We start from the raw sequence: 25765 nt of genomic DNA, 5'->3' as shown, positions 1-25765 counted from the left end.
GTGAAATAAAACGTGAGTTCTTAACAAGAACTCCTAGAGACTGTCTTATCTGAAAATTTGTATCTTCAGCTTTTCTTCTAGTAAGACCCCAAAAGCAAACATCTATTTCTGTTACTGCAAACCTCTTAAACACTTCAGGTACACGCATAGGAAATTATATCTACTGGTAGAACTTTTAAAATTCCTATTAATACAGTTATTCAAGGCACACTTCAGAATAAACAAAAAACCCAGTGCCTTCACAGCTCAACCATTAACCAGACTAAAAATACTATCTTAAAGGAATAGAAGGAAGAGCATAGAAATCCCATCTCTGACTATATTATGCTTGTCATATTCCACTCTTTGGTTTTAGTCCCATAAGCTGAAATTCAAACCCCACACCAGTCTAATGACTGCCTACTTTCAGTGACAAATTTTCATTCAAAAAGAGCATGACAACTGTACGTTTTAGTGATATGAACAGAAAACACTTTCTTCTAAGGACCACATTTATTACATGATCAGGGAAACATAGTAATTCACCCAATCATAACAAGTTCACCTCAAAATATTTCTAACTATAGCTTCAGGTCTTTTTCTTTTTTTTTGGCAGGGGGTGGCAATGTTTGAGGAATCATTCTAGAGAAAATGGGTCATATGCAAGTGCTCCAGAAACAGATCGGGGACCACTGTGTGACACTAAGTCAATTTCCACAATGGTGTTGAACACAGAGTTTAATAATACAGAATATACCAAAAGAGTAGCTCCTGTGATTCTGCTCTGGCACAAGTCAGAGAATGATAATCATAGGGTCATAAAAAAACCTCAGGTGACAAGGGACCTCAGGTGGTCTCCAATACAAACTTCTGTATAGACAAAGCAAGGTCAACTCTGAGCTCAGACCAGGATGCTCAGAGCTTTATCCAGTCAGGTCTTGAAAACTCCCTAAAGATGGAGACTGCACAACCTCCTAGGCAATCTGCTCCACTGCCTGATTGTCCACATGGGTAAGTAGCTTTGCCTTATATCCACTCTGCATCTCTCTTGCTTCAACTTAGGCCCATTGTCTCTCACTCTGCCACTGTGCAGCACTGTGAAGACCCTGGCTACATATGCTCCATAACCTCCCTGTAGGTATTGGCAGGCTGCTGTTAGGTCCCCCTGAATCCTTCCTCTCTCCAGACTGAAGAAGTCCAGCACCCGGAACTTCTCATCATAGGGCAGGTGCTCCTTACTTCCTTGGTGGCCCTCCACTGAACTTGCTCTGGTTTTCTGATGTCTGTCTTACTCTCAGAGGAGGACAAATCTAGACAGGTATCATATTGTCTGGGCCCACTCATCGTGCTGTAACTGGCAAACTTGAAGAGAACGTGCAGTCCATCATCCCCTCCACATCATTAAGATGTTCAACAGGGCAGGTCGCACTGCAGACTCTATTATACTTGTCATGGCCATCCAGGTAGGTTACGAACCAAAAACCACTTACCCTGTCATCCCAACCACCCAACCAGCTATTTATCCATGTAGTTAGTTGGCCACCCATACAGACTGTACATAGCCAACCCTTCCTTCTTTCCCACTGTAAACCACCTTATTCCCTTTACCAAATTCAAATTCAAAGACCACAGCATAAACTGGACATAGCCAACAATTCTAAAGAGATGATGTTCAATTATGACCATCAGCACAGAATTAACACAACTGACTTAAACAGTTCAGTGAGTTTCCAGTGCAATAGCTGTACCTGACCACATTAGCAGTCCCAAACAGCAAGTTAAAGCACGAAAACTCTTACATCCAGGAAGACAAAATACAGCAATTCCCCCAGGCATTTAAAAAAAAAAAAAAAAAAGCAGAACAGTTACCAAGTGTCCTTCAACACGGATAAGTTACCAGATGTCCATCAACAGACATGTCATGTAACATGGGGAAGAGAAGGCTGTTCTTCTCCCCCTGTACCCTAATACACCTGTCAGTAACTCGTAGCAATTCAACATAAAAATTTAACGTTTGATGACATACTGGATTTTAGCAACAGGAATTCTTTCAAAGATCTCCAAAACTTTACTAAGAAAACATTTTGATAGATACCTGGCTTGAATAAGACATCCCTTCCCAATAACTATTGCTTCTACAGGAAGATCAATTGTGGTGAAAAGGACATCAGGAACTTTTTGCTTCCTGCAGTTGTAACAGTAAGTGAGGTGAGCAGGGAATGGCATATTCAATTCATCATATGGTATATGGCAAAATCCACAACCTGGGGGTGAAGCTTCTTCAATCCTAAAAATACATTATGGAGAACACACTTAAAACATCTGCATCTTATTAACAATGATCAATACATGCACATGTGTATAAACACCTACAGATATCTACAAATCATACACTGCAGCTATATTCTGCTCCATTATACCAATGTGACAAGTATTGCATTTTATAAATTAGAAGAATAAAATCAGGCTGCACACTACTAGCTAAAATGCTATAAATTAAAACTTGCGTTGAAACTTGTTATCCAAGGATCAAGAAGAAGTACATACAATGACCAACAATTTATATAAACCTAAAACATTACTGAGCTGGCTTTAGGCACTATGATTTCTAAATGTAGTCCATGGTACAACAGTTGTACTGCTGCACCAAATACAATTAAAAGTCTCTTTTACATGGATTGTGTCCAAAAACCTACACAACCCAATGAGCGGAACATAAACAACAAACCAACCATCCTACTGAGAAGCAGCACAATATATATTAACATTGTAAGAAGAATAGCAAGATTATTTCCTAAGATAAGGTATTAGGTAAAACTTGTTATTCACTTAGAACACTTAGTTCCACTCCCCCATAAGAAATATCCAGAAATGACCTCTATAAAAATACAAACAAGGAAAGCATAGGCTAACTGCATCACTGCAAATTTATTCCATTTCACATAAACAATTCTTCTCACTCAATTTTGAAGAGATGCTTAAGCAAATCTGACAGATTTGGAACATCAATTATCATAGATTTGGCAAGTATATTTTGTCTCAAACATGCACTTTGTCCATTTAGTCGGTTTACCTTTCTTTGGCATTTCTAATCCATGCCAACACTCTTAGCAGCACCAAAATACATGTTTTGATAAAAATGCAGGTTTTTTCATACTATGAACATGACATTTCTTTCTCTCCATCATATAGTGAATACGGAAACAAATAATTTCATTTTGGCTACAGTTTTCAAAAGTCTATCTACACAAGAAGATAATAGCCTCCTGCTAATGAAGTGAAAAGAATAATAAATAATACTATGTTGGCAGGGTTATTATGGAAAAAGTAATGCAAGTACTAAGGTATAATAAATAGCCTTACTTACGACTACAATAATCCCTTGAAATATTTGATTACTATCTTGATGAACACATAATAAATTACCAATATGCATTAGTTAATCTAATTATTTTTTCCAAAAAATAACTGTTTGTCAATACTCATTCTTCAAATTTTATTTGCAAGAGCAGAAACAAAGAGAAACTTCATGTTTTTCCTTCGGTTTCATGATTTTGTTCATAAACTTCAACTAAAACGTGTATCTTTTGTAAAAATCTGGCACCATCTTTGCTTTGCAACCAAGCTATTTTATCTCCCATACAGCTCTTAAATAATATATATACACATATTACAGCCACAGCAGTTTTTCGCTTCTGTAATTTATCATGCATCTGTCATTTTTTTATAGTGTGATATAAAGTTGAGAAGGATACCTGAAGAGTGGCAAAGAAAAAAACTGCGTTATGATCTGTGGTTAGTAGTCAAATGTGTTACCTTATTCAGACTGTTAGAAATAAAAACAGAATATCTAATTTGGTGCAGAGTTCCATTACTTCTGTTGTTGTTGTTGTTAGTGAAAAGCAGTAAAGTGGTTGGTCCCGCATCCTGCACTGTAACACTGTAACCTACCCTAATAGAGAAGAACTATCTTGGCTCTGAGGAAAAAAATCAACCTCTCCCTTCTCTGACCCTATGGAAAAGAAGCCAGGCTGCCATGACAACCTTTGTTCCAAACAGCCTTCCATGGTGCCATCCTGAAGAAACCTAGGGTTCAGTACAGCTGCTGTCCCAGACGCGGACAAAATACAGACCTCTTCACTAGAAGAGAAAAGAATTACAACAAAGTGAATTTCTACTACTTAATGCTACTTTTATTTAAAACTATTAGATTAAAACACTGGTACAGAAGTCTCAATGAATTAAATATAACTACTAATTTTGTGCATTTCAGCAATTTTATCAATTAAATCTCACAAACAATCCTCTTCTGGTATTTAAACCATTGTGTAAGTAAGAGATACAGAAGGATTGAACAGAAAGACTAAAGAGCTTTGCTCTGTGTTATAAATAATATGCTGTAACATCACAAAGGCTAACCAGGTTTAAGTATGGGTTTCAATACTAATTAATAATGTTAATAATGCAAAGAAATCCAGCCAACCAACAACAGCAAAGAAACACTAAAGAAAACAAGGCGTAATTGTTTACCAAAGTAAAATGGAAGTTGAGAGCCTCATCATCTTACAAACATTCTCTCAAAATGAAGTTACAACACAACACTGACAAGGGTGCTCTTGGAGGATAAAAAGTAGCAAAACAGTGAAATTTGACTATGAACAACTACAACAATGGTACATTTAGCATGTAAAGTAACTGACCATGATTTAGCAGAATTAAAGCTCTCAGAAGTGCAAACTATGATCACAGAGCTTTTAATATTTCTGAAATTGTTAAATAAGAAACAAATTTCTAACATTCAGTACTTAAAATACTACACTGGAAAAAATATGGAGAAAAGCTTTCACATGTTTTCTAGAATGATACATGTGCCTTTTTTATTTGTTGTTTCTATTTCCAGAGTAATTTTTCATATACAACATATCTGGCAGACCAGCACTTACAGACAGAGCCTTGCTCTTTAAGCATGGAATAAAGCTGAACAGGCAAGTAAGCATGGGAACTCTAATAAACTATTTTATCAATAATCAAATACTCCCACATTAAATTCCCTAAGAAAAATGAAAGTGTGAAATAACCCAATAACTGACTGCCTATCTATACTCTGTACATTCTTTCCCCATAGTTAAGGTAGAAAAAAAAATACAAAATATTCATGCTTTTTACAAGGATACTGACAGCCAAAGGAATAAATCTTCCATTTTTAGTGCAAGTTCATCCCTCAGCGATGGAAACTTGCACGTTGCAACTCTGAGGGTAAATATGGTCTTTAATACACCAAACAAGACAGGATATAACCAGACAAGACAGCATAAGGAATACAAACCATGCCTTGTCTGTAAAGTAAGTTCTCCTGTTTTCCCACTCTACTAGCACAAGGACTTGACTTCCAAAAATTGTTTTCAATTTTTGTGAAAGATTAATGTATTTGGTGGATTTTTTTTTACCTGCAGTGAAGCAACAGGTGTGAAGGAGCAACAGATGCAAAGCAATCAGTGCTGTGGCTTTCAGACCGATCATTCCTGGTTGTCTTACTACTTTACCAACAGATGATGTACACTCATGAAAGCACTGTATAACTCTGTATTTCTTTCTTCAACTTATCAATTGCAAAGTAAAATGAAACTTCTTTTTCCAACTTCTCTCTTTAAAAAGGCAAATCCTTAGTGCTTTTTCTTTAAAGTATTTAGGCAAAATCAACTTGACAGAAAATAAATTCAGATGTCTGAGTTTGCTTCAGTTATTTTCCTAAAGCAATTCAATACAACTAGTGAGTCAGAGCACTTTTCTGATTGATACCAATCAGACATAATTTGGCTCCAGGAGGACCTCTTCATAGATTACTTTCCGGAGCTAGAAAGAGACACAACCTTTCCTGGGCCAGAGAGAAGGACAAGTAATTAGATGAATCCCAAATTATTTCTCCCAGTCTCCAAGCCTCTCACAAAGTTTTTTATTAAGCTACCAAAATACACAAGATTGAAATTCTCTTAGCCAAAGAGAATACAGTAAGACACTGGAGTTTGGTCCTGAATAGGATGCAGGGCTGGGGAATTCAACCTCAGAAAGACTACTGCAGAGCTGCAGGTTAATATGTTAAACACTATTTTTATCTTTCAGTACTACAGTAATAACACGCATTTTCCAGAAAGAAATACAGAACATTTACACCTGAAGTATTCTAGATCTATCAGGCAGCATATTCTCCTTTAACTTACAATTAATACATTCCTACATTCCTAGTAAAGAACTTGGGCCTTAAGTTTGAACTTTACCATTTAAGTACTGGTCTGCCAGTTGTTACCCAATAATGAAACTGCAATATATATGCTTTTAGGAACAGTCTTAACTATTTAGGTAGATTAGGTTTAGAAAACTTCATACATAAATTAATAGTTACTACAAAAGGAAGTATGTAGGTTTGAAAGTATTTTTTAAAATAAAAATTGTAATGTTCATTAGCAAAAAAACTTAAAACCCAATAAAAACCCAAACCAAAACATATTAAAAAAAAAGCAGCACAATAGTGAAATCTCAGAAAGTTACTTTAACAAACTCTCTGAAGCAGGTATACTAGACAGTACCAACAACTGTGTTGAAATAGTTCAGCTTTTTTAATCCACTGAAGATGAAATAAATTTTCTGTGGCATTTTGAAAATGAAATCATCATCATGATTTACCAAATGCTAGTTGATTCACTGTAGCCCACTACAGCATGACAACCCAATGCCTTGGCATGGGATTTTATTTCTTGTCTGATTTCTGCCCACCATGCATCTCGTGTCTCTGGTTCATCTGAAAGACAAAGTATAAATCAGTTCACTATTCTGCAATATGTCAACATAAAGCTTCATGCAATTAATCTGTCAAGTCAAATTTTCCATATTCAAGTGTTTTGTTGTATCTGGACGCTTTGTATTTCCTAGCTATTGCACTTCAAGCAAACACTAACGGGGCTTTTTCATTAATTTTCTTGCTTATAACCCATGTGAACAGGTTCTGACATATTACTGCATTCTTGTTGTTGTCCATATGACAGGTAACACCAAAATACTGTAGACACTGTTCCAACCTCTACCAACTTGAAGACCATACTGTCAGTTTCCAACAACATGAGAGCAGCATGTAACTTGCAACAAAGCATCACAGATACTCTGTAATATTGAAAAACTAGTAGTAGCAATGAAACAGTATTTGTAGTAAAAAAGTAGTATTTTACTTCAGTATACACTTGACATCTTTTAAACCTCAAAAGTTTTTCCTACTGCAAGCAGCTCACTGTGTTAACCAGATTTTTAAAATATTTGTTCAATTGTCTCACTAATCACACACACAGCTCTGTGGTCCTTATTTCAGCACTTCTAACTTTGAGAAGCCATAGGTATTTGAAGCTACTTCTACATTAACAACATTAAGTAGTACAAGATGTATGTTGACTATATATTTATCAATGCTTTTTTGCTTCAGCATCCTGGCAACTGCACCTTTTTTCTCCCTCCTTCCCCCGCCCATTCTAATTACCTTTATTGGCTTTGAGGATATATGTTAAAAAGTATCCTACCTGCTTTTCTTGAATACTACATTAAAAATGCAAAAAAAGAGTGCTACTAGAATAAGTTTATGCAATCCATTTGTTTTAACTGTTCAGCAATTAGTTTCCCAGAACTAAAGCTCTTGTCTTGCAAGCTTTTTCATACGAAGTCAATGAGTATTGTCATTTACAATTAGTTTGACAACTGTTTCTTCTTTCAAAATGGCTTACCTGTACCAATGAACTTAGCTGAAAACTATGTTAATTATTGATAATAAGGGGAAAAACAGTAACGAACAATAGGCAGTCAGATGCTACAAAGGGTTCTGAGTAGATAGATTCTTACACAATTTCCCCGAAATCAACTGAACTTTGCACAGATACAAACATCTAGCCATTGAGATCTCCTTGCTGAACCATAATTTAAAATATGTCAAAACCTAAGATTCATTGGGAACCAATTCTGTACTATTAGGAATATTTATAAATATAGTGTATGATAACCCTATATCATACACTAGGTTCTCTGACAACATGACAAACAAAAATGAAAGATGCAGATAACACACATATTTTGATATTTACTGAAACAAAAATATTGTACGGCAAGATGTATTCATTCATGAATTTACTTCAACATTTCATTTAGAACTAGGCTTTCAGCTTTCTAAAATAAACTAATGATCATTTTCTAATCAAAGAAAAGAGCGCAGAGGTATGTATATTCAACTATACCTAACTTCGGATGTTCATGCTTGCGTAACTCATAGCACTGTACTGACTAACAGCAGCCTTGGGTGTGCAGACTGACATTTGTCCAACCTTTGCTTTAAGAAATGAACACTGAACAGAAAAAAAAACACTACAGTGATAGTTCTTAGGAAGGTTCTCTGCAATCAAGACAAAAATACACACTTTAAGACACAAAACAGACTAAGGATTTTTATGAACTGTATCAATCATGCTGCATTATACCCCACTGCACTTCACTGTTTCTCAATGTGAAAACACTGTTTAAACACTTTCACTGACTGGGAAAATCAAATGCTCGAGACGATATACAGTTATCCTCACTCAGATGGTTGAAGTACATGCTAGCAAGGTCTCACACTTTTCAGCTTTCAACAGCTGAGAATCACGCAGAAATAACCCATCACGTTATAGGGCTGGAGTTCCCAAGCTCAGCTATGAGAACCATCTGTGGTACACATAAAGGCAAGTGGGAAGCAAAATGCCTTCTCTTTTGCATGTGCACCTCTGCCTGAACAGAGGCTGTGATTGCTGCCACCAGCTAATGGCAGTAGTGGTAGGTGAATGGAGCAACTTTGGAAATCCATTTTAAGGCAAAGGCTACAACATCTGACAAAATGGAGATCTGTATGGGAGATGTGAGACCACAAGCAAATTCTGTCTATGTTATCACTAACTCTTCATGGCAGAAGGGACATGGATCTTGGGAGCAATTCCTCCTTCCCCATCCAATCACGGACAAGAAGATTGCTTATCAATGTGTGTCTCTATAACAGAAAAGTGTAAGTAGTTGGAAAAGTGGTTCACTGACTATGCAGAACAATTCTTGCTCAATTATACTCGATCACAGGCAGCTGGCTATGAACATTGACTGAACAGCCACACAAATTTTTGTACTTCACAGAAAAACATCTGCAAAGGAGAAGTGATCTTTTTTTAGACATAAACAAAGACAAAAAAGCCAATTTTACTAAATCACTTTTCTCTTCACACCTTTAGGTACCATTTGGCAAAAACTGCTCCTATTGTCACCAATGACCTTTCTATGACAAAAAGTGCAAGAAAATGTGAAGTCATAATGAAGGAGTTGAAAATAAGCAATAGGTGAGGCGACTGGGGATGAACAGGGAAAGTGCTGTGGAATAAAGAATAAGATTACAAACAAGAATATGACACTGAAAAGGTATGTAGCCACAGTAAAAACTGAAACAGAATGAAATCTTGAAAGGGGACAGATATGCTTAAGGGGAACAAAAAAAAAAAAAATGTATAAGTAGTAGTGACGGGTCCCAAACTGTTTGCAAACATTTAACTTTCCTCCACAAAAATTTATAATTTAAATTAAGGTTTAGGAACAAGTTCCTAAGAGAGTTAACACAATTTTCTCACCTAACTTATCTACAAGAATGCCTTATCATAATGGAAAGCACATATTGTTGTGAGGGTGCTCAGCACTATGTCTTGCTAAAGCAACGTTTAACCCTTTACTCTTGAGAATCTGTTCAACATCAGAATTAACAAAACTACTGACTACAGTAATATAATGGATCATTTTCATTCTTATTGGAGATAAGAACAATTTTCCAGCCATTGACTTCAGTGTTAACAGGATCAGGCCCAATATCTTTCAAAAAATCCAACAAATTCTCATTGCACAAGTTTAAATATTTCTATACGAGTCATGCATAAACAAGTGTTTGTAAAGAAGACTGTGCCCTCTGCTTAAGACATTTAATTGAGTATTTTTTTCTTCGAGAAAGAGGCCAAAAATACGAATCAGTATATTTATATACAAATACTGTACATTCACCATTTACATGAACTTACCTTTGCACAAACACACCTTTACCAAACACAAAATTATTGTCTACAATTAAAATCAAACACCATGACATTGCATTAATAAATTTATACAAAACACTGAATGCAGTGCAATGTGTAGCATTCATATTCTTCTGACAAATATTTTCACAAGCAGCCTTTTTTGACACATGAGCCACACAATTTCACATGGGGATGCCATCGTAGCATTTACAAGTTTAGTAAAGCTAAGGATTTACATAAACAATTAGAGGAGTTAGGGAAGCAGGATGGCATGTGTCTAGTACACTCCGTAAGAGTGTCTGTTGTTGTTTTTTTGCTAAGGCAAAAGCTTAAGAACTAAGGGTTTGCAAAGCAGATTCAGCAGACAGTAGCCAGAAACAGTGGGTATTTTGGCGCATGCTTGGATCAGGTGACAGTACAGACTGAAAACTATGGCAGCTCACTGAAATGGTTACAGAAAGTAATGGCCCTGGATTCTAGGTGGAAGCAAAAAGGCAAGCATACATAGCACTCAATCACAAGCTTTTCTAGCAAATCTACTGAGTAGTTTATTGCAAGGTTTATCTACAACTTTAAGCAAAAAAGTTTGCAAAAAAATTACACTGCTATTATGCACCCTTTATTGGAAATGAAAGACTGAATATTAAACCTATTTTTATTAATATTTCAAAATTGACATGATATTTATAACAAAGTGGAAGCAAAGTACACTGTTTCTAGAGTTGAAGACTTGAGAAACAATGTTGTCGACAGTACAGTATTCTATAAAAATCATGCCAACTCAAACTTCCTTCAACTGAAACTTTCCAAACTTAATTTATTAAACAGTTTTAGAAGATACAAACAGCACTGTATTCATTTTGTGCCCTAAATGTTCTTTGAGTCAGTTTCATCCACCAAGTCGTCTATCTCTTTCCTTCAAAATATGAGGTTGACTTCTATGAGGCTGTATTGTCAATAGGACAATACCCTGTCCAAATCTTTCACCCAGAGATAACTCTAGAGACTATCAATACTTTCTGATTCATAAGAAGCAACACCTTTCCAAAGTTATTTGCTAGCGGTTCACTTGTACAGGGCCTTTCAAGATTCAGCCAGAATCTGCATTATGCTAGGCCCATACAGATTTTTAAGAACTGAAGAAAAATTAAGAAAAATGTTCTCTTGATTACACAGATCATACTGAAGAGTTATTGTATTAAAGCTGAAACTCTAGACATCCCGAGACAATTACAGTGAAGTAGGAACTGTATGATTCATTTCAACCTATTTTAATATTGTATAATTTAGTAAATATTTACATTTATTATGTAACATTCTGAAATGAGGAGGACAATCATACTATGAAAGTTTCTACAGTCTACAAATGACTCGTTCTGTGGTCTCAAAAACGGCAATGGAGACACCAATAATGCTCTTTCAAATTCAATCTTTAAGTCTTTCACTAGGCAGAGCCATTATCCACACCTTCCTTATCCCCTTATTCTTGTATCTTCTTCATTAAACCCTATTAATCAGCTTATACAGAAAAGTGTGGTGGTTTTTTTGTAGGTTTGTTTGTTGTTTTTTTTAAAGAGACACCTTGATTAGGTTTACAAGCACCCTTCCCTGGACCTTGACATTTAATTTAATCCTCTCTGGTTATCCCATAAATACTGAAATTTCCTATCATCTTCCTGAAATATTTAACAATTAAGTAAGTGTACAAAAAGCCAATTATCTTGTCTGTAAAGTTTAAACACAAAACTTGGGTAGCAAATAACTAAACCTACAACAGACTAACCTAAAATTTTCGAAAGATTTTCAAAGCCACCCCATCCTTTTTTAAAAATTATTCTCTATACCCATCTTTAAGACTAAAAGATGTGAAAATGAAAACTGCTTATGATATAAAAACTGAAGGAAGCCGATAATTGGGATTATCAAATGAAAACTAGGATACACTAAACCAGCAGAAAACAATGCAACCACATCACCAAAGAGAACAGGTACATTTACTCCTACAAAGCTTAAACTACAGACAAAACATCCAGCCTGGAGAATAGTACTGAATCAGTGCTTTTCTGCCAGATGAGGTCAGAGAACATGTATCCCACTTCTCAAGCCCAAACTGCTGAATGTGCAAAAAAGCAAGTTTAAGTTCGGATGAAGAAACAATTCTGAGAACATTTAGGATTAAAACCGCATCCAGCTTTCATGCATTTACAGGATGAGATATTTCACCTGGCTGATTGAACACAAACCCACTCATTTGCAGGGCTAGTTTTCTGTTGGGTCAGTCAAGACAAATCACTACATGACAACCAAAAGACTGCAAGAGTACAGGGTAGAAATGGTACAGAAAAGCAGCTTCATTCCTTTTAGTGGAAGGTCACTATTGAGGAATGTTAGCTTTAATACCAAGATATAACCCAAGATGGAGAAGCAGCCAAGTGTTCCTCTTAGTAACATTCCCATCAAAACTCCTGACTTTTCTTACATTCCAAATTCCATGAAAAAACCTGTCACTGCTAGAAGGCTAGAGAATACTCTGTTTTTTTCTTACAAAAGAAAAAAAGCAGTTACTTCAAGTATGAAATAGAATTAACAGAATCTCCATAGCTTCTGTATCTCTGATATTGGTGACAGAAACATATGGCATTATATTTACATTAAGGAATTTTAAAATGGATCAGATGTTTTTACCTATCTCACCCCTAAAAAGGAATTATAAAAATTCTAGTTTGTACTTTGACTTTTGGAATCCTACTTTAACTTCCCATCAGCAGCTCTCTCAGCCGATATATTCCTGAACAACTTTATATTCTACACACCCCTAACAGCAAGCCTTGAGATGTCTCCCTGCATTTGTTCCTCATCTCAAGTAAATATTCCCTGGAACAGTTTAAATGCTTAGATACCTTAAGATTAGCATCTTGTAAGTCTTATGACTGACATCACTAAACACAAGTATTTTATATAGTCCACTGTGATATAACATGTGACCTAAACCAATTCAAACTCTGTAAATCTAAACAGCATGTCCCAGATTAAAAAGAAAAGACTACTTGGATTTTCACACTGAAAAAAGCAAACCTCCACTGTTCTACATTTTGTCTATCAGTCACACATTGCAAGTTACACATGTAATTGATCTTAGGAATAAACATGCAAGAATCACTTGGACAGAGCACAACATAATGTAACCTTTTCTAAACATTAAAAGTAATCTTTGAGGCAATTGTTTTCCATAAACTGGTTCAACAAAATCTGCTGCAAATACCACCAAGCATTAACTACACATCCATAACAGTAATACATACTATAACTTTTGCTTTTAATCATAGATGAGGTCTGCTAGGAACAGCAGAAGCTGCATCTTCACAATCGTAAAGTATCATCTTTAAAAAAAAAAACAAACCTGCAATAATACCGAAACTGGAGTAATAATTTAACTTATAGCTAAAGGAAAATACCATGTGATACAACTGAAATAAAATTTTAAAAAACTAGAATAAAATCAAAATATACAGTATCAGAAGACAAAAAAAAAGTTTATTTATATATGTACATATTAAAAATTAAACCTAAAATTAAACTATTAAGATAACATGTAAAAATAAAGGATTAAACTTCACCATGCTTCCTTAGAATTATAGAAGTTCAAAAGTACTGCCCAGATGTACAAAATGTTAAATATCAGAAATGAATTTGTCTCCGGAAAATCAGTGTGCCAGGCCTAAATATGTAACTTTGTCACTCCAGCTTTTAGTTATTATTTTGATCAGTCATTCATCCTATAATGGTGAAGTCCTCACAGCTGTGCATAATGTGCCTCTAAGCATAAGATGAGTGGGACACAGATCTAGGAATCTGTTTTAATTGATCCTATTACAGTAATAAGGGCAAGGTCTGCCACTTTGAAGAGCTGCTAGGTAATAAACTACTTATTCTACATTGTACCTCTCTGTTGCTTTGTCATCTTGGCACAATAAATACAACCTATTTTGAAACATAAGCAATCTTCAAAGGACATCTTCAAATGACAGCAACAAAGGAGCTATTGCCCAAAGCTGGAAACACTATGCTGTAATAATGAACTACAAGTATGATTTAAAGCTTTAAACAAGCCAAACTAGCTGGAACCTTAAAACAAGCAACAGCAATACTAATTTATCAAACACAGTCCTTGAAAGAAACATTCAGAATTTTAAACACAAAAAAATAATCTCTCAACAAACAGAGATAGATGTTCACAGACAAGACAGTCTGTGTGGCAGTCACCAAGAAAGTGGCAATCTACCTTGCTGCACGACTGCAGAAACGGGATGGCATTATTTGGCAGGAAATGGTACTGCCTCTGCATTTCCTATTCATTGTTTACACTCCTCAAGCTTTTACTTGTTACATTCACAGAACCTCTGCATTCATTATTTCTATACACTCACAACTATTTTAAGACAAACTAGTCAGAGATGCCTCTCTAAATTCTGGATTGAAGGAGCCTTTCCTACAGTGCCTTTTGGAGTAAGTTCAGGACCTCAATGAGACTGTATTAAGAGAGACCAAAAACTCAAAACTTACAAAAACCACTGAAAATATTAGCACAAAAGGTCAAAGACAAATTGCACTGCCTAACAGAATCCAAAGTACAAACCAAACCAGAAAAAACCCCAACCCTATGATATTTCTTTATAAGAAACACGGCATATTGACGAACTTCAGTCTTAGCACTTAGAAAGGAAAATCTCTTGCGCCTAATTCAGCTCAGATAATGACCTTATCCATTAACATTTAACCAGAGTTATTTCTATAATCCTGTTACGGTCAGTTACAACTTGTGTTATCTGCCATTTTCCTACAATACTGTCTGCAGACATTTTACAAGGACATGTTTACCTGTAATTATGTAGTAGTTAGGAAGGTGTCCTTTCAACTAGAATCATTCTAGTTTTCTTCTAACAATACTATATTTTGAGCCAGGCAAGAAGTTCTACAACTATATCTTTGCAACCACAGAGTGACACATCATAAGGCTGGAAAAACACGTTGCAATCCATGAAGGAATTGATATCAAGATAATAGTTTTAGTCAAGCCCTGTATTTTGAAATTAGGAGGAGTTACGTGCAAGAGTAACAATTTTCCACAAGATCAAGGTTCTCTCTCATGTACTATCAATTAAAAACAAACTGTAGTGGTGCAATAAGCAACAGCTTTATTGGAGCATTTGTGCAGTGAAAAGTCTATGATGGCTTTCACACCATTAGCCAAATTTCAGGAAGACTTTTAAATCAATATGAATCGATGAAATAGCATTACTTACTATTAGGCAAAGAATTCTAAACCAAAGTATTTTAAATGCCAAGCTTATTAATTTATGAATCTCGAACAGAACAGAAGAATACTATTCTATATTCACTGACAGTGACCACCCTTTGTTCAGTTACATAAATATCTACTCAGAACTCTCCAAAAGAAAAGCAATGCACAGTCCCAAAGAAAATTATTTCATTAATATAAGGGTGCATCTTCTTCAAAAAAGACTATTCAAACAACATTCACATTAACCATAAAAACCATTTAGGAATATTCACTCCTCTGGAAAGGTAGCAGAAAAGTGAAGTAAAATATTACTGAATAACATCACACCCCTCACTCTGTTCAGAAAAGCCTCTGACAACTGTCTTAACATCCCATTATCGTACCAACACACACTGATGTACAAGAAGTCAACCCGGAAATTCTCCAAGAAAAGGCAAGAGGTCAAGCTTAAAATGTTGTTCTTCTACTAGCTCTGAATGATAGCCACATCAGACACTAACAAAAACATTCTGACGTTTTCTGCTGTGTTCTTACAACTATGCCACATTTACACCCCAGATAGCAGTATGAAATGCAATTTGCACATTCACTTAATGTTTGTATTTCTGTGGAAGAAAAACATTCAAGTTACAGAACCAAAACATATTCAAGCTTTCCTCCTGCATTTGCCCATATACAAAACCGGAGTTCTGGAGAATTTCACACTCCAACAGCAAGTCTGGATATCAAACAAGGAGCTCAGGAGATCCTTAGGAATTCTATTAACGATCTTTTCTCCTTCCATGTTTCTGACTACTGGAACTGAAGAATCTCTGCTGAAGCAGCTCCCTGAATGAGGAGTATAAAAATGTAATTATGTGAGAACACTGTACATGTTAGCGCTATGAAACAGCCATATGCAAAAGCAGTCTCTATTCAACAAGTTCTTTGCACTTCCTTAGGAATCTTTCTTCTCTGTAATTTAACCTCAGGGAGAAACTTTAACAAAGATCCAGTCTTCTGGATTCAGGATTCCTTTCATGTTTTTATATTTATAGTATATCTTTAACATCCTTTTTCAGAGACAGCACCAGAGCATTTCTTCCACTGTATTATGTGCCTTCTTTTCTAGGAATTTGTGCTCTTGTCTCTTTTATTTTGCAGATTCATCTTGATCATCACCTTTTCGCAATTTTACAAACATTTAAACAATTTTGTCATTGAACTACATGCAATTCCCAGATGTTTAAGTAGTTTCGTTTCCATTCATCAAATAAAGTCAGGCTTTACTTCCACGTATGATTTTCAAGCATCTTCAAATCTCTGACTTTCCACAACCACCAGATGGTCCTGTTGTATCTGACACACAAGCCTCCATGCCATTGGCAAAAAAAACCACCCAAAACCTTCTGTGCCACACAGGTTACTAGCAAGCTTAAATGAAGCCTGAACATTTGCAAAAATGGAAGTAATTTTAGCCTACTTAAGGTTGTGATTATGTTCTTGCTAACGTGAATGTAATGTAAAGATGTAGTATTGTTTTCCTTAAGCTGTATAAATCCTTGATCTCCTTCAGGCCAAGTATTAGCCAGCAACGATAGAGTTGGCAAGAAAGCTCTGGAAGGGGCAGATGAATAGAAAACTTCTCCTTTGTTTTCCCAACGGTAACAGATCTGCACAGCATATTCATTATTTCAGTCTAAGACAGAATTAACTTGTATGTAATCTGCAACTCTACTCAATCACACATCATATTTAATGACTGATCTACTTTCTTCCTCCTTTCTTCTTTGTTCAGCAACACACCTAGCATTGCAAAAGAAACACTTCCAGGAATATGAGCATAACCTGCTCAGTCCCTAACGAGTAGGATTAATCAAGACTGTTACTCCAGAGCTGCTGACACGTATCAAGGCAACAGAAATACAGACAGCTCTCAGTGAGGTATTGACTCCAAAACTACTGTTTGGTTTAGACCTCTCTACTCCAAAAATTTTGGGTAACAACCACCTCTGGGTATAAAATGCAGATAGATATATATAGAGAGATATACAGATATATAGATAGATATATATATACATGCCTTCTTTTTCCTGTTAGCTCTAAAAAAATTTAGGCTACTGTTTTGGACATTCTGTCAAGAAATGAATTCATTACTTCCCCTTAGTTTCCTAGGCTTACATTTCTGGATTACTTTTTAGCCAAGGTCAATGTATATTTAGTGTCTATACATAACTCATTCAACTCCATCACTCTAATAAAATTCTTCCACGGTAACATCCTACTAAACACTACCTTGAAGAAACAATAATTAATTCAAACTTTTCAAGATAGCATAGAAGATGCAAAATTTCCACACATTTTTAACACCTTGGATCAGACTATGCTTTATCAGTAACAGATTTGAGAATTTCACTATATTATTTTCATACAAAAATTAAAATTAATTTTAAAAGATATCACTTTAGAACAAGCAAATAAAACAAACAAAACCAGAAAACCTCGTAATTATAATATTATAGGATGCTCACTGTAGCAAGAAATAAGGATACAAAAATGAGCCAATAGTTTTAGGCACTACTTATTACTGAACTATTTGTAAAATGAAAAATGTATATAGATAACCTAAACTGAAGTTTAGAGCATGACACTGCAATTTCCAAAAATAAATGACACAGAGCTGCTCTGCAACAGTGAAGTACCAAGCAGGAAAGTTTGTTTCCAGGAGAAACAAACCCCCAGAGGTCAGCTTTATACATTTCTACTGTGCCAGCTTTAAAAACATCGAAGTTTGGCAAGGTCTGCTGGCTTGGACATTATAAGCAGAGAAGTTATGCCTTTCTTTTTTCCAAAGCACGCTACATTTCCAGAGGAAAAGGGGCGGGGGGAGAAGTCTATTTCTCCCCATAAGAGGCCAGTACTCTATGTAGCTTTTATGTAGACTGCATCACCAACTTGTCCATTCTCTCTGCAGCTGTATAAAGAAGTTACACACTTTGATCCCTGAAACTGCATAAAAAAATAGAATATTAGGGCTTTTTTCAAGTTAGGTGTTAAAGTGATTAAAAAGTTCAAATCATGTAAGTCCTGCAAGCTGACTGCATTTTGCAATACAAAACTTATGAACCAACAAATTCTGGACTACACACTACTCTTCTCTTTAAACAGATCGTCCTTTTCATCTATTTTCCATTCTCTTGGACAATTTTTATGTCTATTATTTAGAACAAACACATTCATCAGTTTCCTGAAATTAACAGAAGTACAGCCATTGTTGAAGAAAGTGCAAGCTCATGCAAAACAAAACCAACCAAGAGCCCCCTCACAAAAAAAAATCAAACCAACCAATTAAAAAAAAAATTTTTTTAAAAAAAAAAAAAAACAAATCATACCTGACATGATCCCAACTGTATAAATAAGAATCCATTCTCTTTCCCTACATTATTTGCTTCATGGACACTGAGCTGAAAGCGACTACAAAATAATCATCTGAACATTCAGCTTTCCAGATTGATATTAAATTATTCTTAGCAATACTATTTTATACTAAAACAATGTTTTGCAATTTTAAAAAAGCCTTTAACAACATTAAAACATTTAGGCATTTGATGGTTAAACAGATTTAAATTTGTAGCATTAACCTAAATATCCTACAGCATTTCTAAGAACTTCACTGAGCTGCCATAATTTCTGTCAGCATATGTAGTACTGAATGACTAGTAAAATACCTGAATTGAAACTATTCCAGTCTAGCAGTTTGTATGATCTTGTGTTACCCATAATTCCGACAAAGGCTGAGTTCAAAACAGCAAATTAGTAGATCAGTTATAGGAGCAGAATAGTGAAAAAAAAACTACCAACAAGAATACAATTGACAACACCACTCCACAGGAACTGGAAAGACACAGACAGCAGAGTTAATAAGAGGCTGAAATAGAAAGGGAAAAAAGGAGCATGCTATAGCAATCTAGCACTAGGCGTGATCAAAGTGTACAGTATATAGCAATTATTGTCTTACTGATAAGTTCTCAATCCACCCCTTCAAATGTTCTTTCCTCTTCTACATTTTCCTGTTTATTAATTTGCCAGTTTATCTGCTTCCTTTAATATTTCAGTTTTATTGGACTCAATTGCTTAGTATGATCATCACTATATCAGAAATTTTTTTTCTACTTCTTCACCTTCCCTCCCACAGCCATGTGCCTTCATTCCCCCTTTTGTTTTCATTGTTTTGCAATATACTGAGTTCAAAGTATCATGCATCTTACATTCACTTGTCAGGAGCAATCTACAAGTCCCACAAAAACACTGCAAAGAGCCACTTCGTTGTGCAAATATGCATCTCCATCTTCTCTTATTTCTTATCCTGCTTTTTGTCAGTTGGTAAAAATAAAAGGAGTGCATAATGCAAGAAATTAGTTTTTAAAACTTCTGAGCATAATTGACTTTTTTTTTTCATTTTGTCTTAAATAAATTTATCACACAAGAAATTTTGCACATAAGTGACTTGTATTAGGAATCTGCTGAAAATACAGACGCCTAAGACAACTTTGTGGCAAAGAAAGGGAGGACCCACATATAAATGATACTTTGACATTTCTCTTAATCTTCTCTCCACTGTGTAAATAAATCTTAAAAATAGGAAAAAAAGAACACTATTGTGTACTCATATGCTTTAAAAAAATCCCTTAGGTCTTAATTTGAATTAAAAAAAAGTCTCAGATTTTATTTCATGTTGTCAGTTTACTGAATCTCTAGATCAGCAACAATCTACCCGTTTGCAGAACTACTTGCCTTGGGCCACAGGAAGAAGAAAGAAAAAGAAAAAAATATTATTTTTTTTTAAATTGCTTTTAAAGATGCATTTGCACAAACTTTGTTTTATTACTCCTGACCAGTGCATCCAAAACCACTATGGGTGCTATTTTTTACTCTCCTCTGTCTGCATTCTTAAGTGCGCTGTTAACTCCAGATTTTTACAGAGTATTCCTCGACCTGTCTCAGTGAATATAACAACAAAGCCTTCAGAGTCAAAAGTCACTTAATTCTGATGTCAGAACTAGGACATGCAAAATACACATGTTCCAGTACTGGGGTTCCCAGATAAATACTAAATAAAAATCTTAAAAGGACTGTTCAGTATACGTTTTTAAGAACAGAAACAAAGCTGTAAAGGTTTTATCAAAACAGGTTAAAAACATGTATGGAGCTAAATTGTAGTCATTAGTCCTTAAGGATTTCAAGTAGCTGAAAGTTAGAAAACGTTCATAGTTAAGATCAAGTACTTAATCTTATTTTTGTTTAAATGGAAAACTTGCATCAAGTTTTAATATTAGAAAGTGGTAAAAAATTAATTAAGCCCTCAATAATTCAAAGACAGCTTTTAGTGCAAAGTTACTGGATTCAAAGTACTTTATTATTTCATTAACTTGCTGAAAAGTTTCTCACTAAAAACATACCCTCAGAATGACTATTATTTTTCAAGGTTAAATGATTTTCTGAAAAATATTCCTTTTAATATACATTGTTAGAATAGATTTGTATCTATCCAAATACTGACATGTTATAAAGCTATAAAGATTAGAACTATGGGATCATTACGACTGGTCTTGGGCAAGGAAGTTGTTACTGTGTTAACATACCAGGATTGTGAATGCGATCCAGGAGCTTCACAGACCGTGCACTGACAACACCACCAACATGGACAAGGAAGCCTGGTGGAAAGGTCGTCAAGGTAAAAAATGGAAATTCCTGTTATGATTAAAAACAAACATCAAATGACTGCTTACCAACCACCGCCGACTGCCAATAAACATGCAGTGAATTGATAATTTCCCTGAAATACAAGCAAAGCAGTTATGTTAGGCCAAACATGTCCTTCAGGCTTACTAAGCACTATGTAACCATACATCCTCATATACCCATAGTATAATAAAAGCAGAGGTATTATACAATGTAAGAATACTTTTCCCCCATAGATTTGTATCTCAGCACAGTATTAATAAATAATCAAAACTTTACACATTTGTGTTAACAAGGCCTCTCTTGGTCCACTTTTAGCATGGCAACTAAACAACATAATTCTACTCTCATTAGCTGATACAAAATAAAGGAACAATTTCCTCCATTTTTTAGGTCTGACTGTTACAACTGACTGCAGTTTGATCCTGAAGCACAGAGTAAAACAAACTGTAGTCTTGCAAGAACGATAAGTGTCTTATTACAGGAAAACGTACCTAAAAAATATTAGTGGATTGCACTGCTAGTGAATATCCACCTTCTAGAAGAAAGCATAAGTCTTTGAAATACAACTGTAAATTCTTAAGCTAAGGAAATAAACTTCCAATTCATTTGCATAAATTAGTTTTTACCAATTCATAATTAAAATGAAGAGTTAAAGGTTTCAGCAACTACTCAAAAACGTAGTTCATACAAGAGGCAAGCTAAATGATAACAGTATTTTTTCATGACACACATGATAAAGTTAAACAGTCATATTCAAAGGAGGTAAGCCCAAAACTGGAAGATTTTTTTCCCTATAGAGACATTCTATGGAATGACTCATCTACACATGATAGCTCACTTATGGGGGAAAGGCAATAGATTTACGTTCAGCAATTCTAAATGCATAAAGGCAAAAAATAAAAAAAATCATGCAATCATGGTTTGTATAGTCATGATGACTGGATAAATGGAAAAAATAAACACCACAATTTTATATGAGAGAAAGTACAGTATAGTTTCCTTTCTCACATACTTCAAGCACTTGCAACACTACAGTTCAACTGAGCTTCTACCTAAACTCCATACATGCTGTAGATTAAATGAGGATCACAGCTCTTCCAGCAATACATGGCATGAAAAGTCTTCTTAAACTAAAGCCCAATGTAGATTTAAAAATTAACACTTCAGAATTATTACCACTCCCCCTTGTTATTACAACTCTTACAACTTTTAAGAGGTCCTACAAACTTCAAGTTTTCTGGATTTTCGTTTGGCTTAGACTTTCAAAATTAAGAGGCAAATTTTGAAATGAGCAACCACAGTATGAAAAAACAGAAGGGGAAAAAAAAAAACCACAACCGCCAAACCACCAAAACCTGCAGTCATGCCTTATGATGCAATTAAAAACCAGGAATATTTCACCAGGACTCTGCAAATCTGCTTGCCTAATCTATCTTCAGAAGCACCAATGGCTCTCTAGAAAGGGCTAGAGAAAAGATTCCCCCAGAAGGTTCTAACAGATCAGAAACTGCTTTGCAGGTTATCAGAACAGTCAGAAAGCTCTGACTACAGTCCGAACTGCTTTTCTGTACATCTTTCACGCTGAAAAAATGGAAAAAACCCAGTACATCAACACCTTCTTAGAACCCTCTTTCACTGTGGCTCTATAGTATCAACTGTTCAGTGATTCACAAGTGTACTGGTAGTATTTGTCCTTGTATAATTCCATGATACTCATTCTGCATAACTTATATGTAAATATATCAACATAAATTTGCTCTGTCTCCTCAATATAGTTATCCCACATTAATGACATTACAAATAATTAGCTTTCCAATAACTATAGAAATCAATAAAAAAAGTTTACTGCATTTGCTACCTATATGAAATTCCATTAAGCCCGCTACATTTATATTTTATACATACATACACACACTCATACTTACATTGTGCTAAAGCAGTATGTAGTGAACAAAGTGAATGATAACTCCATGCTCTAAAGCATAAGCAAATACAATGCTTTTTAATCCATATGGAGATTCAGAGATTACTTTAAATTTTTTGTTCATTTTCATAAGGCTGTGTACTGCAAGTAATTTTAACATGTTTAGACTTCCAGTTTGCCTGATTCCCTACACTACAAACCAGGAATAAAGCTTTAAAGTAACAACATGGTTTTGTCTCAATCAATACACTCAGGCATATCAATACCTGGCAGTCGATATTATGATACATGCTAAAATTAGACCTATGTCCTATCAGTTAGTTTCAGCCACAGACAAATCTTGGTAACTGACTCACTGAACCATTCTGACATGCTCTTATTCCACTAACAATGTCTCATTCATTCTGACGCAGATGAATTTCATCACTTTGTATGATGGCTTTTTCTTCCTTTTTTTCTTTCTTTTGTAAGCTCGTTTAGAGGTTTGGGGGTTTTTATTTTTATATATTAATTTTATATATTATTTTTATTATGATATTGCTCAAATACAAGTTCCAGCCTCAATCACATGTGGTAATCCGTAATACTTCAAAATTATAAAGCTATACCTATTGCATGGAAAACAGATGCAGTGTTTCCATATTACAAAACTCCTCTATTACTCCAATTTTCCAAGGACTAACTTTACATCAAAGTGATGCAAGCACAGAGTATTCATTCCCATGTGTGAAAAGACACAATGATCTTATTCAAGTTTTCAAGCCACAGCTGAAGATGGTCAAGCATTTTACCAATATGAATTCACTATACCATTTCACAGTCATTGATTGCATAGACCCTGAAAGTACTGTCACTGGTTTAATTCTTGCAACTACACAGAGATTTTATAGTTGGCATTTAGAGAAAGTTTGATAAGATTACAGTAAAATCCTCACAATATTTGTTTAATAAAGTTTGTGTATACACATACATGTATTGCTAGTTTTCTTTCTTAATTACATTTCATACAAAGACACACAAAATAATGAAAAAGCACACAGAACAAGGCTACACACACATATTATTTGCTGTTAGTGTCAGCTGAAGCAGTTCTCGGATTCCCTTCCAGCCATTTGCTCATTCCCATCGTTGTACTACTCCCTCAGATTGTAATGCTCAAGTATGTCCATAGAGCTTTTTGGGCTGAACCAGAATAGGGAACTGGTCCATATTCAAATACTGTTAATTTCCTGGTTGAATTATTTTTATTCTAAGCACATTTACCGTGCCATCTCACAAGGTAGCCAAACAATCTTACAGTTTTTCTTCAACTGAACTGAGGGGATGGGCTGGAGAGTAACAAGAAGTTGCTGGAAAGAAAAGTTGCTTAAGTCAGCATTTCAGCCAAAAGAATCACACAGAGAACTGCACTCTAACACAACAGTTATCCAGCAGTGCTCTTCAGATATGAAGATCAACAGATCTCCATTTGAAAAGGCAGCAATAAAGATCTCTCAAGCACTTGCAGTATGCAAATGTGGAAAAATAAAACAGCATTTGTCCAAGTTGAGGTCAGAGATACAAAATACCATCAAGAGCAGCATTTGGCCATTTCTACAAAAACATAGACTAATTTTTTCAGAGTAAAGTAAGCTCAAATTTTCCCACTGACAGAAATATACCATAGACATTTATAGATAAAAATATACACAAAGACAGCTGTGCTATAGTTACACCTGCTATCAACAGGCATCCTGTAAAACATGACACGTATCTGAGTTTTCCATGGCTGATGTATTTTCCTGGAAGAAATCGAGTAATCTTACCCTCCCAACAAAATCTGTTCTGGTTTGCAATTAGGGTTATTTAAGTGACACGTTAAAACATATTTGATTTTAAAAAAATTCTGGAGACATCCAGTTAAATGAACTGGTTTTAATATGCCTTAGCATTACCATATACCCAAATAAACTGAAATAAGACTCAAAAGAACTTACTGTATATCTAATAGAGGTGGAAATATATGTATTTAATTTATTCTTTGTTCTTCCCAACAAGTGCTACCCTAACTAATCCAGACAGATAACTAGAGTGCACTATCTAGGTGTCCAATATTAAAACAGAAAGAATAACTTACAAGCGTTATCCATTCTAGTTAGGTTAACTGAAAAAAAAAGGTACCCGTAGCAAAACTACATCCAACATGTTTTCAGAAAGACCGTATGAACGTATTTTTTATATCAATTAACAGTCCGCATGCTTTGCTACATCATCATTAATAACAGAATCAACATGTTTCCATCTCATTTTACAGTATTTTTTTTCCACTAGACAACATACAGGTCTTATCAAAAGAATGTGCAAGTAACACAAGCTCTAAAAATACATTAAGTGTTCTTCATCTACATTTGCATTGTTTTTAAAAAGCTTCCTAAGGAAATAACAGATCAGCCATGAAATGTCTGAAACACCAGCAGAAACAAAGGTAAACAGAGACAAGGCTCTTTTTAATGCATCTTTTTCAAACTAAAACATTAAAAGCAAGAAGCCATGGATTTCTATTTAAAGAGAAATTAAAATTTTAACTATCAACATGCAAAACACTAACTATGCAAAAGTATGTTGATTGGATAAATGCTCTTAAAAAAAACAGTACAAAAAAATCCTGCATGAACAAGATTACAAAGAAATCTGCAAAACCTGATGAAAAAGAAAAATCAGAATATTTCAAATAATTGTTTAGAAATCCTC

At 35.0% G+C, this 25765-nt stretch overlaps 1 protein-coding gene across 17 annotated transcripts in view; it reads right to left on the bottom strand.

The window, feature by feature from the left end:
- Positions 1 to 25765, bottom strand: part of C2CD5 (C2 calcium dependent domain containing 5) — a 65791-nt gene that overhangs the window by 18494 nt on the left and 21532 nt on the right. For 14 of the 17 annotated variants that reach the window (XM_059817059.1, XM_059817056.1, XM_059817061.1 and 11 more), the window contains 4 exons: positions 21009 to 21117; positions 6661 to 6775; positions 4024 to 4119; positions 2075 to 2266 (listed from right to left, as the gene is read on the bottom strand). In XM_059817059.1, coding sequence (XP_059673042.1) covers positions 2075 to 2266; positions 4024 to 4119; positions 6661 to 6775; positions 21009 to 21117 — 512 coding nt within the window. Of the gene's footprint in view, positions 1 to 2074; positions 2267 to 4023; positions 4120 to 6660; positions 6776 to 19094; positions 19161 to 21008; positions 21118 to 25765 lie in introns of all 17 variants that reach the window. The other 3 variants (XM_059817055.1, XM_059817060.1, XM_059817065.1) reach the window with 1 other exon arrangement.

The sequence above is a fragment of the Gavia stellata genome, chromosome 4 (genome assembly GCF_030936135.1).
Source record: "Gavia stellata isolate bGavSte3 chromosome 4, bGavSte3.hap2, whole genome shotgun sequence".
NCBI lineage: Eukaryota > Metazoa > Chordata > Aves > Gaviiformes > Gaviidae > Gavia > Gavia stellata.
Note: the sequence above shows the minus strand (reverse complement) of the source record. Positions and strands in the feature narration are given on the sequence as shown.